The 18,356-nt window shown below is 35.6% G+C and overlaps 1 protein-coding gene across 8 annotated transcripts in view; it reads right to left on the bottom strand.

The window, feature by feature from the left end:
* Positions 1-18,356, bottom strand: part of LOC111866593 (mitogen-activated protein kinase kinase kinase kinase 5) — a 74,606-nt gene that overhangs the window by 18,459 nt on the left and 37,791 nt on the right. For 5 of the 8 annotated variants that reach the window (XM_023855697.2, XM_033752344.1, XM_023855694.2 and 2 more), the window contains 2 exons: positions 15,069-15,119; positions 5,609-5,703 (listed from right to left, as the gene is read on the bottom strand). In XM_023855697.2, the coding sequence (XP_023711465.1) occupies positions 5,609-5,703; positions 15,069-15,119 (146 nt within the window). The remainder of the gene's footprint in view (positions 1-5,608; positions 5,704-15,068; positions 15,120-18,356) is intronic. The other 3 variants (XM_023855695.2, XM_023855699.2, XM_023855700.2) reach the window with 1 other exon arrangement.

The raw sequence follows: 18,356 nt of genomic DNA, 5'->3' as shown, positions 1-18,356 counted from the left end.
GAATCTTGTAGGGGTAAATTCAGTTTAGTGTCTTTTTATGTATGGACTTTGATTTGTTTCTTGTGAAGAAGCCTGAAATTCCTAATTTAACTCGTTTAAAAAAGATACAAATTAAGTATCTCTTCTTATGTGAACACATGTAATTTTATTAAGGACAGAGTTACTGTGGGTGGTATTTCTATATGTATAATGTTTTAAATAGTTAAGAAAGTTCACTTATAAGTGGACTTATTATATCATTATTTATTTGTCCAATAATGGATGCTTGTGCCATTGAACAGTTCTGTTATGTGGATCTTATGTATTTGATATTTTCATAACAGGTAACAGAATGCATTGCTTGAAGTTATGGAATATTATCCAGCATAGGTTATTCAGGTGTGCATAGAGAAAATTGTTCGTCATTCATTTAGCTATGAAAATTTCAATTACATTTAAAGGATTTTTATGTATGTCATAAAGCCAGTAAATATTTCACCTGGTATTTAAATTTATCCAGCTGTTTTTTTTTCTATGTGGTTTTGTTCATTAACTGTTGTAATTGAAATCATGGGGTCTCAACTGATATTAGTCTTGTCATTCTTAATGAGTGAAAGTGCTATTTGTGTATATTATGCATATCATTTCTTCTCCATTTTCTTCATCTTCACCTTTTTAAGTTACGCTCACCAATTCATGAGACNCTAGTTCTAGAATGTGTTTTAACTTGAGGAGTCAGTGGAACTAATACTTTCAGTCGTAAATGATATACCTCATTTGATACTCATGTCTTCCAGAAGAACATGTTTTTTGTTGGAAGAAGCTGTGTAGAATATTCGATTCTCAAACCCGCAGCTTGTGTTTGATGAAGTAGCATGTAAGGTATCGTTATGTTAAGCATTTTCTTCAAAAGGTAGTATGTAATTTATATACTCTTTTGAAGTTATAACATAATGTTTGTTTCAAAAGTAACATGGCAAGGTCTGCTATCCCTCATATTTTTTCCTGAGCTCATAGAATTTGTTTTTTCTTCCAGTATGGTTACTTATATTTGGAGTTCACTGGCACAGGATATAATTTTAATTAATTAGAAAGTTCTTGCACAAGTAACAGGCCTACCTAGCGACGAAATAAAGTTACAAATGTTACAGAAGACTGTTCTCTTCCATTCTCTTTACTTTGTCTAATTCATGGAAACTGCTGAATGATTGCATTTGTACATAGCTGAAGGCTTCAATATTTCTGTTACAACTATCACACACAATTCAAGGCAAAAGGGTTAGCTGCAAAAAATTAATATTACAATACATAACCTGAAAATTAAAGGTTATATACTTCAAACTTTCATTCTTGATATCCAGTATTATTCTGCCATGCAGTATGTTCAACATATATTTGTGCAGATTCATTGAAAACCGAGGTGCAATGCTGGTGCTTAAAATGTGCAATATTTCTGTCATGGAAGCTAGCGGCATCATTGACATCTGCAAGCCTTGCACGTTGTTAGTCATAATGTAACTATTTCACAAGGCATATTATAAGCTGTCATGCTTCATATCCATCAGTCCTACCCTTACAACACTTTGAATTCCACAGAAAGTGAAGTAATACCATAGCCTCCATGTTAAACATGTGCAGAAGTCCTGTATCTAACTCAGACTCTACAGAGAGATCACATACAAGTAATGTAGTGTTTACAGTCATATGATTATCAAGTATTGTTTCTTAAGTATTCTGTACTTAAATTCTGCACTTACATAATGAAATTATTCTTATAAAAATAGAATAGAACATACATTTCTGATATTAAAATTAGATGCAAAAGAACCATGATACATTTTGCAATGGCAACTATTTAGGATAATGCATAAAATTAATATACTCCTTCTGCTTCAAAGTACAGTTTATGTGGATTGAGGCAACTATCAACCCCTCCTTAAAATGCTAATGGGACCAGTCAGGTTGAGATTAGTGATATATAGTAGAACCTCGCTTAACGAGCACCTCTTATAATGAGTAATTCACATAATGAACAAAACAAATTGTAAAAAAAATGACTCGCTTAACGAGCGATGTTTCACATAATGAGTGACGAGAGGGGAAGTCCCAGATTGTGCACTTGCTACATCAGTCTGTGTTTAGCACTTGTTCTGCTAGCATCTTAGTGTCGCTTGTGATCACACATTTTTCCAAACTTGTGCTCAGACATACTATTTGTGATTTTTTTTTGTGCAAAGTTTAATAACCCTTGTAAAAATGTCCCCGAAGAAAAAGCCACAAAAAGACAGCCATAAGAGAATAAAAATAACCGTAGAAATGAAACACAAAATCATTGAAAAGCGAGAACGAGGTGTGAGCGTGGCTGATCTAGCACGCACATACAATCGGCCTACATCAACGATTTGCACGATTTGGAGTTGCATTGTGTTTCACAGCAAGAAGTTGTGGAGGAGAGTTTGTCAGTGGAGGTAACAGCAAAGCAACAATCTTCTGGCGCAATATGAGAAATGCTGAAAGCATGGGAAACTGTTGCATCGTACATTGAGAAGCATCACCTTAATAAGGCAGTGGCTATGCGCTCTACAAATTTATTTAATGATAATGCTGTGTCGCATTTTCATCAAATTTCGAAGCGTCGGCAAAAACAAATGTCTCCAGAGAGCTTTCTAGTAAAAAAGAATTAGATATGTATCATGAATAATAAACTAATTATTTTGATTTTTTTTTTCCTGCAAATCGAATTCGCATTCCAGGTTGATTCATTCCACAAGATGAAGATGATTCACGCTCCTTAACAATGCATATATAATTTTCTTTGAATAAACGTTATACATAACATTTTTTGAGTATTTTTTTTTTGGCATGGAACACATTACCTTAGTTTACATTAATTTATATGGGAAAAATTGTTTTGTTTAATGAGTGTTTTGCATTACAAGTAAGATTCTGGAACGAATTATGCTCGTTAAGCAAGGTTCCACTGTATAACCTGAAAATCTATAATGATAAGCTTGCAAACAAAGAAATAGAGATATCAGAAATAGAGATTAATTGAAACTAAGAATAGAACACAGTTGATCCTACTACATGCTGTAATGCATATGCAAAGCATCACTGACATTTGCCATGAACATGCAAAGTTACAGCAAAATGTACACATTATGTGAAAACCAGGAACCCATATGGGTCACAAATTATGTAAGTACCTTCTGTTAGCAAAACATGCCAAAGCAGGATCTTATTCACACTGTATGCTAACAAGAAATTGTAACACCAAACAATTTACACTAAAAACAGATCTCATTAATATGACATTAAAATGTTAATTATTACTGAAAGCAATGAACATTCTAAAATCATGGTGGTCACTATCCAAAATATAGACAAAAATTACACTTCTATTATATCTCACATTACAGAGAAACTTCACCTACCAAAAGTACTGCGAAGCTAGTAAATTAATAGTTATAGCAATGAAGTATTTACTTAAAGAAAAAGATTCAGAGAACAACTACTGTCCTTACATTACATCAAGGCTACTCATTACTAGCTCACAGTTTACAATGTGTCAAAATTTGAGGGATTAATTTTGTTAGACAATTAAAATTGTTTGATACACCAGAGACATGGGTCAAACTATCAGATACATTAATTTACATAGTGAGTTTTATGCAATGAGTTAGAGTTGCTCCATTAATTCAGTACGAGTAAGATATATATAAACACAGGAGACAGGGGGACAGCTGTACTGTGTGGATGCACTATTGTAATAGTGCAGTGTGAAGGGACAAAGTTTAAATGTGAGCCCTGAAACTCTGTGAGATAATTATCTCACAGATTTATAATTTATAATAGACATTCATAAACATGTTCAACGATACAATATGGCAGCAAAATGAAATATGTATTTAGTTCTCAATTTAATGACAACAATTATGAACCACTATACCTAAACATGTGAAATTTTATATGGGGACAGATCATAAGTGTACCCACAAATTCTAACTGGAACATTTTTTATATTCTTAATAGTTAGAAACATGGTTACAGTGCAAAAACTGACATTTTATCTCACAAATTTAATGTAAGGGAATCTGTATTAGTGAAAATTATGCATGAGAAGGGAATTTTATAATTACAAATTTACAGCCTTAGAATAGCTTGAAGCATCTGAAGGAAAGCTGCTCGTGTAAATTTTCAGAAAATATCGTTATACATGTACAATGCAAAAATTCTGTGTCTGTTTCCTTTTTCATGCTAGAATTATAAATCAGTGAGAAAACATAGTAAAATTAGTTGAGTAAACCCCAAATTCCAGTATTTATCTAGTACAGGGAGGAATAATTACCTGTGCTTTAATTGATAGCTATGAGTTTTGACCTCATAAAGTGCAAAAACTGGAAACACTTGTCAATTTTCTGAGCATGAAAGATTTCAGAATTGCTGTATTGTCATTCCATTTGACGCACTACATTTGAACCGTAAGACAATAAATGATACTAAGAGAGTACAAAGACAATGACAGAGCTAATTGGTGTTTTATGACCTCACAGAATTAAGATGAACTATGAAATGAAAATAACTGAGAATATTCAGTCATGGGTCACAATGCCCTTATAAAGGAACAATCACGATCATATAAATCCTCACATAAAAGTCAGTGGAAAAAAAAGTATTCACTGTCTTTATTATAATGTAAACTGTCAACAGTGCATAACAAAACAGCAGCACTCTGATAACTGAGTATGTCTGCCACACTGGAAACAGTGAATTTCTATTAGTAGGATGATGTGAAAAGCAATAGGAAGATAAAGGGATGAGAGGGTGTGAAAGGAGAATTATCTTGTTTCTTACAAAGTTCTACGTCAAATGAAGTAAGCTATATGTAAGCAGATGAAAGGAAGAGCCCATAAATAGCAACACATACTCCAGCATAGCACATATGAGACAGACCATATACAGTATGCGCCAAAATATGCAGTACTGAAACTCGCGCATCTCGAACGTGCATGAGTGTTTGTTGACAGGGCATCACTCCAGCCACACGTGTTCCCAGTAGTGAAAAGTAAGTTGTGTTGTGCAGTTGTTGTTGGAAATGGGTCTCTCGATGGAGGAAAAAGTATTCATAGTTGAGTATTATTTCCGCTCATATGGAAGTGGTCGCCAGACAACTCGCTTCCTTGGTTTTGAGCAGCCAGATGTTATTGTCCAGAAACTGCTGCATAGTACATGTGTGACGATATGGTGTGCCGTCTCAGCACATGGTATATTAGGCCCCTATTTCACTGAGGATGAGGAAGGCAATGCTCTTACCGTCACCCAAGAACGCTACAGGGACATGGTGATCAGACCATTTCTTCAGGATTTGAGAAGGTTCTGTCGTGCAAGGGGCCTTCACATGAATAGACAGTGGTAGCAACAGAACGTCTTTTCATTTCAGTACTGAATCTTTTGGCGCATACTCTATTTATGACAATAAGCATACTGGCATGCACAGCTAGCTGTATTATGTTAGATGTGCACTCCTACATATAATAGGACATCTTTCTCATACATGAACACATACATAAAAAGCACCTGCTTCTGAGTTCCATGCATAAATTACTTGCACACTATACTGTATGATTACCTGAAACATGACTAAAATAGTTGATACCCCTGTGAATGTCACATTGGTGCTCATGACTAGTTGAATTTGCTGAGTCCCCAACTGGCAGTGTTGCTCTGAAACAATGGCACATGCTGCATATTTCTCAAAACGTTACTATTTCAAATACTGAGACACTACAGTAGTATATCAAAATTCAATTGTGATAAAATGTATACAAAGCAACTTTCATAGGTATGTACTGGAAAATAAGAATATGGCCAAAAGTGATGAAGCTTCTAACACAACTTGAGAGATTGTACAGATTTTTTTTACTAGAAACATACATCTGTAAAGAAAGTGTACATCATAATTAATCACATGTCTGGTACAGGCATAATTAATGAATGAATCATGTGAATGCACACGTGCATGCACACACACACAGCATTGTAGTCCTAAAGACACATAAATAGAAATGGTGAAAATTTCTGCTGGTAGAAACTGGTTCCACTGCTTCACAAGCTGAAAAACACATAACAACAAAGAGCAGAAATTCTTCACTGCCAGAATCTTCTTCACCTAAAGTTTGTATGCTGTGCCCAAAATTATCAATGGTGTAGTTCTTCAGGTTGTTATAAAGGTTAAGTGATTTGTCCATCTCAACTGCAGAATGTTAAACACAGTAGCAATGGGCAATCCAGAATACAATGCAGAACAGTAAGTAAGGTCAACATTGCATTCTACTGTGAAGATGAAGGCAGGTTCCTCCAAAATGCTGGTAACCATCTACCAAGTCACACACTGACACATCCCACAAAATGCAATCTTCACAAGTCCTTATAAAATTTCCTGCAAGATAATTAAGCTAAAATTGTATATGTTACTGAACAAACACATGCACATACCTCATTTCTGAAGGTCATCAAAGTTAAGTGCACGCGTTCCTTGAACTACATCATCTCTAAACCTACAACTACACCCAGCAATAAATGGTAAGTGCAAGAAAACAAAAATAAAAATTGCAAAGATTCAAATACCTGTATTATCCTTACATGTTCTACTGATTACATTATATTTAGTAACATATTCTGTTATTAGACAACACTTTCCTGTATATAAGTAATGAAATAAATATATGAACATTATCTTTAACAATTTTGTCTGGAGAATATATACTGAACAGTTCAATTCTCTGTAGTATCACAAACAGAGATATAGCTAATTATAAAAAGACTGGAAAGGTGTAATATATACCAGAATACACAGTTTCCATAACCATACCTTGCCACATGAGCCATATCTAGAGGATTAAGTGAGCACTGATCACTGAGATCAGATCATCATTGTCCCCTGTTGTTGTAGTCATCATCGCCACAGCCACTGCCCCCCCCCCCACCGCCATTCTTCAAAGATGTTAGCATATATAATTTCAGGATCCTATGACATAGCATTAGCATCACTCCCACCTCTTATGCATGCGTGTGGGTGTGTCTGTCACGTTTGCATTACTGATTGTAAGAAATTAAAAAGTATGAGTTTTATGTAGCCTCCAAAGGCATGATGTCCACACAAAATTTAATAAATATCTGTTGGTTGAAATTTTATCATGAGACATTTTTGTCTCCATGTCAGTCAAGGAATTATGGTGGAGTATGTAATGATGAATATCCATACCATGCTGCAACATTACATTCAACTTTAACCATATATTCTGCAAAAAGTATGTGTTGGTTGAAATTTCATCAAGGACATTTTTGCCCCCTCTGTATAGTCTTTGATAATGTACAGGGGATGGACAGAAATATGGAAACACCTAATGAAATGCATGCCTGAATTGAAGCCTTTATTTTAGCGACGTTTGTAGGTTACGCTGTCGTATTTCGCCAACACCACTACCTGTACAACCTCCACAATACGTTGCAAGCTTCATTTGTCGTCGAGACAGTGTTCTGTGCAGTTTTTTGTGTATCATGTCAGAGCTAACAGAATTCGAATGCGGGCAAATTGTTGGGGCCCATATGGTGGGTGCTTCCGTAACCGAGGTAGCCCAGGTTTTTGGTGTTTCACGAGGCACAGTATCCAAGATTATGACCGCATACAGGAGGACTGAAAAACCGCATCTGATAAAAACCAGCTTGGACGGAAATGTGTGTTGAGTGATTGAGACAGACGAACATTGCGTAGGATTGTGACAAAAAATAAGAAGACTACAGCTGCAAAACTGACTGCTGAACTGAATGTCACACTCACAAGCCCTGTCAGCACCAAACAGTATGAAGGGATCTCCACAAGCAGGACATTTCTGGATGAGCTGCAATTCCAAAGCCACTCATCAGTGAGCAAAATGCCACTAAGAGGAGAGTGTGGTGCCAAGGTCATAAAACTTGGACTGTGGAGCAATGGAAGACGGTCATTTGGTCGGATTAGTCCACCTTCACACTGTTTCCGACTTCTGGCTGACTTACATCTGGAGAACGCCATCCCAAGCTTATGATCCCGATTGTTCACTGCCAAGAGTGAAACATGACAGGGGTTCGATCATGGTATGAGCAGCCATATCATAGTATTCTGTCAGACCCATCATTACCCTGCAAGGTGACGTCACTGCCAATGACTGTGTGACCATTCTGGGCAACCAGGTCCATCCCATGGTGCAAACTTTGTTCCCCGATGGTGATGCCATTTACCAAGACGACAATGCCCGTTTTCACACAGCTCACATCGTCCAGGACTGGTTTTCTGAGCACGAAGATGAAGCGTCAAGTCTGCCACGGCCCCCACAATCATCAGATATCAATATTATTGAGCCTTTGTGGTCTGTTTTGGAGAGCAATCTGTGTGCGCGCTATCCACCTCCATCATCGATAACAGAACTTATCTTGTTTTTCAGGAAGAATGGTATAAGATTCCCTTGCAAATCATACGGCATCTCTATTTATCCATTCCAAGGAGACTGCAGGCAGTTCTGCAAGCCAGAGGTTGCCCTACACCATATTAGTCACGGTAATGTGTTTTTTGTTGGGTGTTTCCATATTTTTGTCCATCCCCTGTACATACATTGCCAACTTATGACAAACATATGGAACTGTTTGTATAATTCTTCCAGTTGCCAGACAGTAGAAGTTCATTCATTACTAAAAGTAAATGACACTCCAATATTACAAATTATTCATGATGTTAATAGCATTAGTTCATTACTTTCATTACTATTAAACACGCTTCTAATAACAAGCAGAATTTATCTTTAAAATCTAAAAGTTGGCTAGAAATACAGAGTATATTCGAAGGTTGCATTTTTGTTACTGGTGATCTACAACTTTAATGCTATTATATAGAACTATATGCAGTTACAAAAGGAATGCAGAATGAATGTACACAAACAAATGAAACCCATGAAAACATGCCTTTTGACACCTGAATAAAGTCTATGAAGTTATTTACAGACTCAGTTTAGATTTAAAGTAACAGAGAAGCTATACTGCTGAAAACACACAACCACGTAGGTCATTTCAGAAATAATGCACACAATTTTTGGTTTACATCCATGTTTTTTTTTTAATATCTCTTTACAGTCCTTCAATATAGTCCCCCTGCTTCTCAATGACCGAGTCCCAAAGTGTGGGAAGCTTTACTATTCCATCCAGGACACCATCTTTGTTTATCAGTCGAATGGCTCGGGTAACTGCAGCAGAATGCTCTTCTAAAGAGGGAAAACGACGACCTCGCATAGGTTGTTTCAACTTTGGGAATAAGTCGAAGTCTGGTTGACTTGTGTCCGGGCTGTAGGGAGCATGAGGCAACACCTCCCAACCATACTTGGGCAGCTTTTCTGTTACGACATGTGCGGGCGAGCGTTGTCATGGAGAATGATCGGCCCAGCCTCGAGCAAACTGAGGTCGGTTTTTGTGCATTTTTCTGCACAGATTTTGCATAAAGTCATGATAATAAACTGCTGTGACACTTTTCCCACATGGAACTCTGTCTGTCGTGATGATTCCTTGGTGATCATAAGCAAAGATCATCATTTGTTTGACCTTTGATTGAGAACGTCGAAATTTTTTGGTCATGGGGAAGATGGACCTCTCCACTCGTTGGACTGTGATTTCAGCTCGGTTCAAAGCCTCTAACCCACGTTTCATCAATAGCGACAAGTCGATACAAGAATGCTTGACCTTCAACGTTGAATCTTTGTTTCTGCAAGGTTGCAATATCATGGCATTTCTGCTTCTGCTCAGCAGTCAAGCAGTGAGGGACCCAACGTGCAGAAATGTTTCTCTTCTTTAAATCATTTGTCAGAATTTGGAATATTGGCGTTGGTGGAATCCCCATGGTTTCAGAAAGTTCCTCACATGTCGCATGACAATATTCTTCAAGAGCATCTGACACAAGTTTCACACTTCGTTCATCTGTTGATGTTTTCGGTCTTCCTGGCCTTGGACCATCGTTTATGCTCACACGACTGCCATGAAAACGACTAGCCCAGCGAGAAACTGTACTACAGTCCACTGTTAACTTGCCACAAACTTCACTTAAAGCACTGTGGATTTGTCAGGTTTTTTCCATGTAAAGTTTCGATCTTAATGTACGACCTTTGATCTTCAACAGTCACAATACCTGAGAACTGTGCAGGCTCCATTTCTAACTCATGTTATTTAAGAACAGAGTAGATTATAAATGAAACAAAATAATGCACTTCTTTCTCAAGCCCTGAACTGTAACTGATGTGAGGCTCACTGTTGTTGCATCATCTAATCTGCAGTGTTGCAAACCTGTGCATTATTTATGAAATGACCCATGTAAATACATTTTTAACACCTCTAAACTTCATGTTATATGGGTTTAAATTTAAATGCCAGACTTAAATAATTAAAAAAATATTACAATAATCCAGAGTAAAAAAAGCACTTGATGACATATGGTTAAAATACTATTCATTTTCTGAATCATTCCTGTAGTTTCCAAACCTGGACAAAAATCCTACCATCATAATTAACAATTCAGAAACAATATGATTAATTAACTTTAGCTCCTCTATTCATATCCATTCACACAAGCCATTCTTTGAAGAGCCATCCCACTCAGTGCCTACAGAAGATAAAAATGAGAGGATCTTGTTCCTGTGAATAAAAAGAAATGCCACTTAAACTATACCAGTATATCTGTATATACTGGTACAGTTTAAGTGGCATTTCTTTTTAGGGACATATATATATATGTCCCTAAAAAGATTCTATTCAGTATGGCACAATGCTGTCAGGAGCATAATTTTCCCAACAAGTTCACAAGAAAAAAATTATCTGATATTCACCACTGTCATACTGATATGTATGCTGGTCATCTGCGTTAATGCATTACAGACTAATTAATCATGGCATTTCGTGGACAATTAATTACAGAAGCTTCTACCACATCTTATGGAACAAAATATCTCACAACAAATATCACTAACAGCAGATTAGTATTAGCAGTTATTAACCAGAAAAAGGCCAACACACTGCAAACAGTTACAATAAACTCACAAAGAAACTATTCCTTCAAGCTTCCTTTTCATCCAACTTTATCAACCACAGGGTATATGAAAAATTATACAAATGTCACAGATGTACTGAAGCAGTCCAGTGACAACAGAATTTACTGACCATATATTACACTTACTTTTTTAAGACATAACAGTGTGACTTGGTAATTACTATATATATTTTTCAAACTTCATTGACCGGTACTTATCAATAGGAAAAAAGAAAAACTCTTTAACACTGTACATACTTGTGCTAACACATGGACTGATTTTCGAACATTTTAAGAAAATATTTTCCTTCTCTTCTTCCTTATCTAACAAAACTGTTTCTGTGGAATAATACATATTTATATGTAAAGAATAAATCTAGTCTGTTTTAAATTTAATTTCATGGTTTAATGTATACAAAACTCTTCCTGAAATCTGATTACAAATTATTGTATTCTTACAATTAAACTGTATGGCATAAATAATTATTTCACATCATCTCACATTTCAAAAAATGCCAATATTTACTATTACAACAAAATCAATTTCAAACTTCAGAAAGGAACTCAGCCAGGCATATAGGTACCAATCTGTGAAATAGGTACTAAACTAACTGGCTCCTGTATCTAAGCATCATGCCCTGAAGTCTACTTCAGTAAAAACTATGTCAACTATATCAATCTCGATGAATGGGTTGCAACTCCATGTTCTTTGTTTCATTCTTGGCTTGAAATCAGAAGGGCCTAAGGGATCATGATGTAATTCTATGGCACTATCAATTACATGGTAAGCTGGAAGTAAATATCTTCACAAAAGTACTGCATGTATACCAATGTATTTCAAAAATGAGAAAAAATTATTGTTAATGTAACAGTATGCAAATTTTGAAATTTTATGCGTTAACTCCAGTACCATTTAGCAATAACTGTAAGTAATTAACCAGAACACGGTAACATATATGAACATGAAAACAGAATACCCAGTTTACACTAGACTTGACATACACAAATCTGACTACATGAAAACCTTCAAAAATTACTTGTATACATCTTTTTTTTTTTAATTCTGCTACCTGGTGTTCTACCCTTATTTACTACAGCAATATTTTTAACAAGCAACCACTACAAATTAAGGTATGCTAGCTACAAGTCAATATTAAATTATTCTCATACCTGTAATGTACCATCAAATTATACACGACAAACAACATATACTTATGGTAATTTCTGACAGACACACACACACACGATGATTCAAAAACTTTCTGCACTTTATTCGCACAATCAAATTTAGCATGAAAGGTTACAGGTGTATCACTTTTCTACAGTCTCCCTGTGCCCAATGCACCTTGTTCAGTGCCCATAAGCTTCTTAATGCCATTAGGAGAAATCTGTTTCAGCTAAGTGCAAAGCCAATCACGTGCTTCCTTTGTCTCATAATCTGCAAATTGATGACCTCTGACAGCCCCCTCCAGAGAATCAAATAGATGTAAATGTGAAGGTGCAAGGTCTGGACTGCATCCTCGAAGGTCGAAAACTTCAAATTTCAGGTCCCAAATGGTTTCCCTAGTAAAGACGGCAGCATGAAGTTGAGCACTCTTGAGAAAGATGACAACACCTTATGATAATCTTCCTTGTTGTTTTGTGTGAATGGCTGGCCTCCATTCATTTCTTAATATATCAGAATACCTTCCACTTGCTAGTGTTCTTGAGAGTTGTATCTCTGGCTTGTTCTTGTTTGTGACACTAGTTGCTCTGGGTGGGCATCCTGAACATTCTGAATCAGTTACACTTGCTCTGCCTTTATTAAACATGTCTCCCCACCCATACTTACTCCAGTGAGGTAATGCACTGTTCCAAAACTAAACATATAAACACATCTGAACTTCAACCTCTTTAACTCCTTCTGCTCGAAAAGAAAAACCATGGCCCTCTGCTCTTCTTTGGTGTGAAATGAAAATGGTGCAGCCACATTCTTCACTTCACTCCATCCAAGTTCATATCAGGCAGTGTATTGACACGTTGTTTCATAGAGTTCAATGCTACCAGCTGTCATCTCATACCTTCTGCAGACATAAATGAAAGTGTGCATACTTTTTTAATTACTTTTGTAAATTCAACTTATGCAAGAATTTGTTGAACAACACCCTTACATAAGTTAGACACTGTCTGTACACTACTCTAACTTTATGAAATATTTATGCATATGTTTTGGTATATTACCTTGCTTCTGTGTGATTTCCCTGCTTAATTCAAACACAAGCATACTACATATTTGTGGAGAAACAATTTAAAGCAACAGTACTAAACACAGACTCTCATAGTAAAATTTAAATGAAAATGTATGACTCATTCAAGGTATGTAGAAACAAACATATGAAGCAGTACTATTTAATACCACTCTTCTTGTTTGCCTACACACTTCATTGTGATGCATTGGAGATGAAAATGCTTGAAATTTCTCGCAGTTCTGAATTTCCTCCCATTCTCTTATATTCATTCATACATATAGGATATATTAATCTGAGGAGTAATGCCAATCATCTGAAGTAAACTAAACACAATCATTAACGATATGAAAATTAGATATGAACTTCCATGTTAAATCACTCAAAACACTAAATGTAAAGAAGCTAATAAATAAAAACACTTAGTTATTTTTGTTCTATGTTAATCTTCACATCCTTTGGTATGATTCGCCATTTGTACTTCAAAAGCAATATTAATTTATCATAACAAATGTCACAAAAAGCACCAACTGAAACCTACAACTTAGTGGCACTCATTTGCATGATTTACCTGCAGACATAATCTGACATGAAGTTTAAAATGTGTTTGCCATCACTGCCATGTGAAGAGGAAAATTAAAGACTTGTGTAGTGTGAGCAATATGTAGCCAACATAATCCAACGACGTAAACCACAGAGAACTACAATACACAAAAACAAATTAAATAAGGGTGCTGGAAAATATTCCCCACAAACTGGCAGGGAAGAGTTCTACATTTTAAACATACATTGCTTCAAAAGTATCATGTTTCCACAATAATACAGAAGTACAATTTCTTAAACTGGAACTAGCCTGTTGTCATCACTTCAACATTTAAATTTTAAAACAACCTAGAGTACACTGTATATCATAAAGAATTGTACTGTCTCACAGTCCAGACAAACACGCTGATTTACACTTTATAAAAAACATGCATTTCCCTTCAAAACAATGTACTCTGCCAACTAAAGCTGATGCAAGCACAGTGCATTTAGTTTCCTTACATGTCCAAATATTACATCTGAGTCTGAGCAGTTACCACTCCAGCTGACTGCCACCTCAACACTTTCTGCGACAGCATGGAATTTGACACTATTCCTCTAATTACTACAAGGCAGACTGTTCTGCTTCTTTAACAAAACACATGTAGCACGATAACATGTAGAACTTTAGCCATCTATGAGAGAAGAACAGAACCAAACTGCAGTTCAAAAGCAAACTAGCAATAACTACCATGTTGATAACTGAGACTTCTTGAACTGTACTTGTGACACATGACAAAACTGACAGCATGCCACTTCAACATAATATATGCCTCAACAGTGAAAATGCAAGCAATATGAGATAAATGTATATGGACAAGAATGTAAGAAAAATATATTACTGATTGAATTCACCATCAAAATACACTCTCCAGCACTTATACACAAGAACTTTCAGCTATTCTTATAATTCAAGTATCACCTATTATTCCTGCATGTACTGTATATCAGTATTAATATCATTAAAGGAGTGATCCAGCCTCACAAATACATAGGTAATGACAAATGTTCTTCTATGCTATAATACCACTTTAAAAATGGACTTTAAATTTTAAAATGTGGATATTCCTATTACTGGTTTACAAAATTTCAAACTTTGACAGTTTTAATTTTAGAGGGCATAAACTCCTTGTTTCTTAGATGCAGATCAACTGTTATGCACAGGAAGTAATTAACCTACTTACTGTTGTGAATACAAGTCTTCCTGTGCAGACAGTTGGTGTACTCGGTTTCCCCTAATTGAGAAAAGAAAGGAAGTATGATAAATTTAAAGTACTTTCAGAAACTGTTATTTCAGAAAACCATATATGATAGCAGGGGAAAGTGAAATATACCTGCACATATGAAAAGCAATCTATTTTCTTACAGCTAGAAGAAACCTGGAGGCCTAAATACATTTTAGGTTATTTAAAATCCAACTAACATGTTTCTCAGTTCATTTCTGGTCATAATTCTTTTACTTCTGCAACATGTAGATTTTGACATCACATTTCTCTAGATTGGAAGTTTACTTTGTTTATTTTAAGAGAAAGCTTTCCTTTAATTTTTCATTCAGTGTTCAGTACTGCTGTCAGTATATCTACAAGGCAGAACATTACTCATGAATGTCTTCTTTTAACAAATAAAATATCTGTTCATCAAGTGAAGTTAACTGCTCTTGCATTTTTCACTACGAGGAAATGTAGTAGTACTCTTTGACAATAAAAGAGTCTCTAACGTGGCTAAATGTATTGCTCTAACCCAACAGTTAATACTGTCTCATGTAAACTTATATTTCCCAACATGCTTCTTCCACCCTTTAGGAATTAAATCTCTCAATCAAATTTCCATACAACACATAAAAAATGTTTGTGACTGTTTGCTGTAATTTCTAAATGCACAGAACTGCAGTGCCATCAACAAAATATTTATACTAAGCACTGGAAATCTGTTACAAACAAACATCAATGCAAGTAGGAATACTCTAATGGTGATGGATTGTTAACCACAATCCCAACTGCCAAACTGGAGATCAACTCATGTTGACCATTTCTGTATCCATTGGTGTTTAACTATGTAAGGATTTATGGAATGCTGAATAAATGAATGAATGAAATGAACTCCTTACTAAGAGTCAATGATTCCTTATTCAACATACATGCAGCTTTAAATTTTACCTTTGCTAGACATTTGACAAATGTATTGCCTATTAACATTACAATACTTATTTTTAACTACCTATTATATGCAATATTGAGATGGTAAATTGCAGAGCACACTTTTTCAAAACTGTTTAATACCTAACACCTGTTGAGGCAATAAATAATGGCATACCAATCTTCATAATACACAGAATTATAAAAATTATGAATAAAAACTTTTTCTCATAAATAGTTTCAGGAAAGATTAACTGCTTCTCAGTAATGAGTACTTATTACTGTATAAACTGAAGCAAAGCTAACATTTTTACAATATTAAACATGTAACTATTATAAATAGACCTGCTACATTTTTATCTTCTTTCTTCTACTGTTAACAGCTAAACTGATTTATTAGAAAATGCAACTTTATATAAAAAAACGGCTTTCATGTTGTCAGAAAATTTTTAATAGTGAACACAACATATAGCATAAGAGATGGTATAAACTTGCTGGTGGCAGCAAATTTTATTTCAATAAGTACCAATTTCATATAGCCCCTTCTCTCTTTTTAACAATTCATAAAATGACTTTACTCGTACTGTTAAGAATATTTGCATAGGAGAAACTCAGCTAATGTTGCAGTACAGTTCAGTTGCGGTGCCTAGAATACTGTTTTACCATGTTTTTTTTTCAGTGTAAATACTAATTTGATGAACTTGCTCTTGATGGCAATACTTATTGAACATATAAAACAATGAATCAAGTCATTACTTTGGCAAACCGAGTGGGGATCCATGAATTATTAAATAAGTGCAGCCAATACAAGTGCTTCCTACCCCTTCTTGAGGGAGTATGAAATATGCGTTAATACATACTGATTTGTAGGATTTCAGGTTCTCACAGCGGTCGTTATGAAGAGTACTATCTTGTGGGATATACTGCAATGCAAACTGTTGAAAGTCAACTGATGTTTCAGAGGAACATATCGTTTTCATCTTCAGAGTCAAATAAGCCGAGCAAGATATCGGCATAAAAGCAGGTGGAAAGCTCGTGGTCCTCCTTTCACACTGGTATCTTGCTTGGCTTATTCAACCCTGAATACAGATGTGATATCTGACTCTGAAATGTTGGCTGACTTTCAAAAGACTACATGGCATTATATCCCAGAATATACTACTTGTCACATCTTGATTTGTTTTCATCTGTGTGCATGACTGAGTTGAACACAGTATTTTTTTTTTACCAACATACACCCATTTTACACTCCTCAGCACATACAGACTCACTAGCATGCTTAGTCTTTGATGTAAGATTCTTAACTTGTTAGGGTGGATGCTACTTTCAAAGGTTGCAAAATAACAACTGCAAACACATGCTGCTGCTAAGTGTTGAAATACAACTGCTAAATTCATTACATTCTAGCATTTGTTTGTCATTGGCAAATGTCTTTACACGTTGTCCAGACTGCCATAATTCCAGGGACAAGAAAACTATTTTGAAAATGATGTGAAAATTGAAGTTATGCAAATTTTAGGGGACAGGCCTTGAAGGAATACAAGATTCCACCCGAACACTCTTACAGAAAGGATGTCAAGTTCATGCCAGCTAAGGATGTGCCATTTCTGAAAATGCTTGTAATACATATTTAGAAGCTATTATATAAAATATTATTTACAATTATTTAGGTTAAAATCTTATATCTAATATTTAAGATCTTGAACCGATATGGTTTGTGTCCGTGTCCTCTTTTGTAAAAACGGAAAGTTTGGGCTTTGTAATAGTAGTTCCTGAACATGTTGATTTTATTGGCTTCTGAAAATGGTCATAGCTCACCAAAATATGTAAAAGTAAGTAAGTAAAGGTATCTCTGTAACAGGCCATGGAGGCTCATAGGGTTGTGAGATGCTGAGGTTCCCACATTTACTAGACAGTCGGCTCACAGATGGCCGCAAGGTTGTCAGCCCTATGTGCCGGCTGCCCTTTACCCCCAAGAATATTCCTGGTACTCATTTCTGTTAGAGGCTGGGTCGACCCCAGGGATATAATGCGACCAGGATTAGGTCAATTGAAAAAATTCAATGACCTCATCGGGACTTGAACCCACAACCTTCCGGTTTGTAGCATAGTGCCTCAACCAACTACGCTACTTTGTGTCCCTGACCGAAATATGTACAGGCATTAAATATATATATACTGAGTCACAATGGATGGTGTTATCAATTATTCTATAATAATTTACTAGTGTGACAGACCAGAATGAATAAAATTAAACATAATTCACATTTCACACCTAATCCCAGGAAGCAAAGGGGAAGTGCAGGGAACATTCTTGGAAACATAATTTATTAATAT

The sequence above is a fragment of the Cryptotermes secundus genome, unplaced genomic scaffold (assembly GCF_002891405.2).
Source record: "Cryptotermes secundus unplaced genomic scaffold, Csec_1.0 scaffold680, whole genome shotgun sequence".
Classification (NCBI taxonomy): Eukaryota; Metazoa; Arthropoda; class Insecta; order Blattodea; family Kalotermitidae; genus Cryptotermes; species Cryptotermes secundus.
Note: the sequence above shows the minus strand (reverse complement) of the source record. Positions and strands in the feature narration are given on the sequence as shown.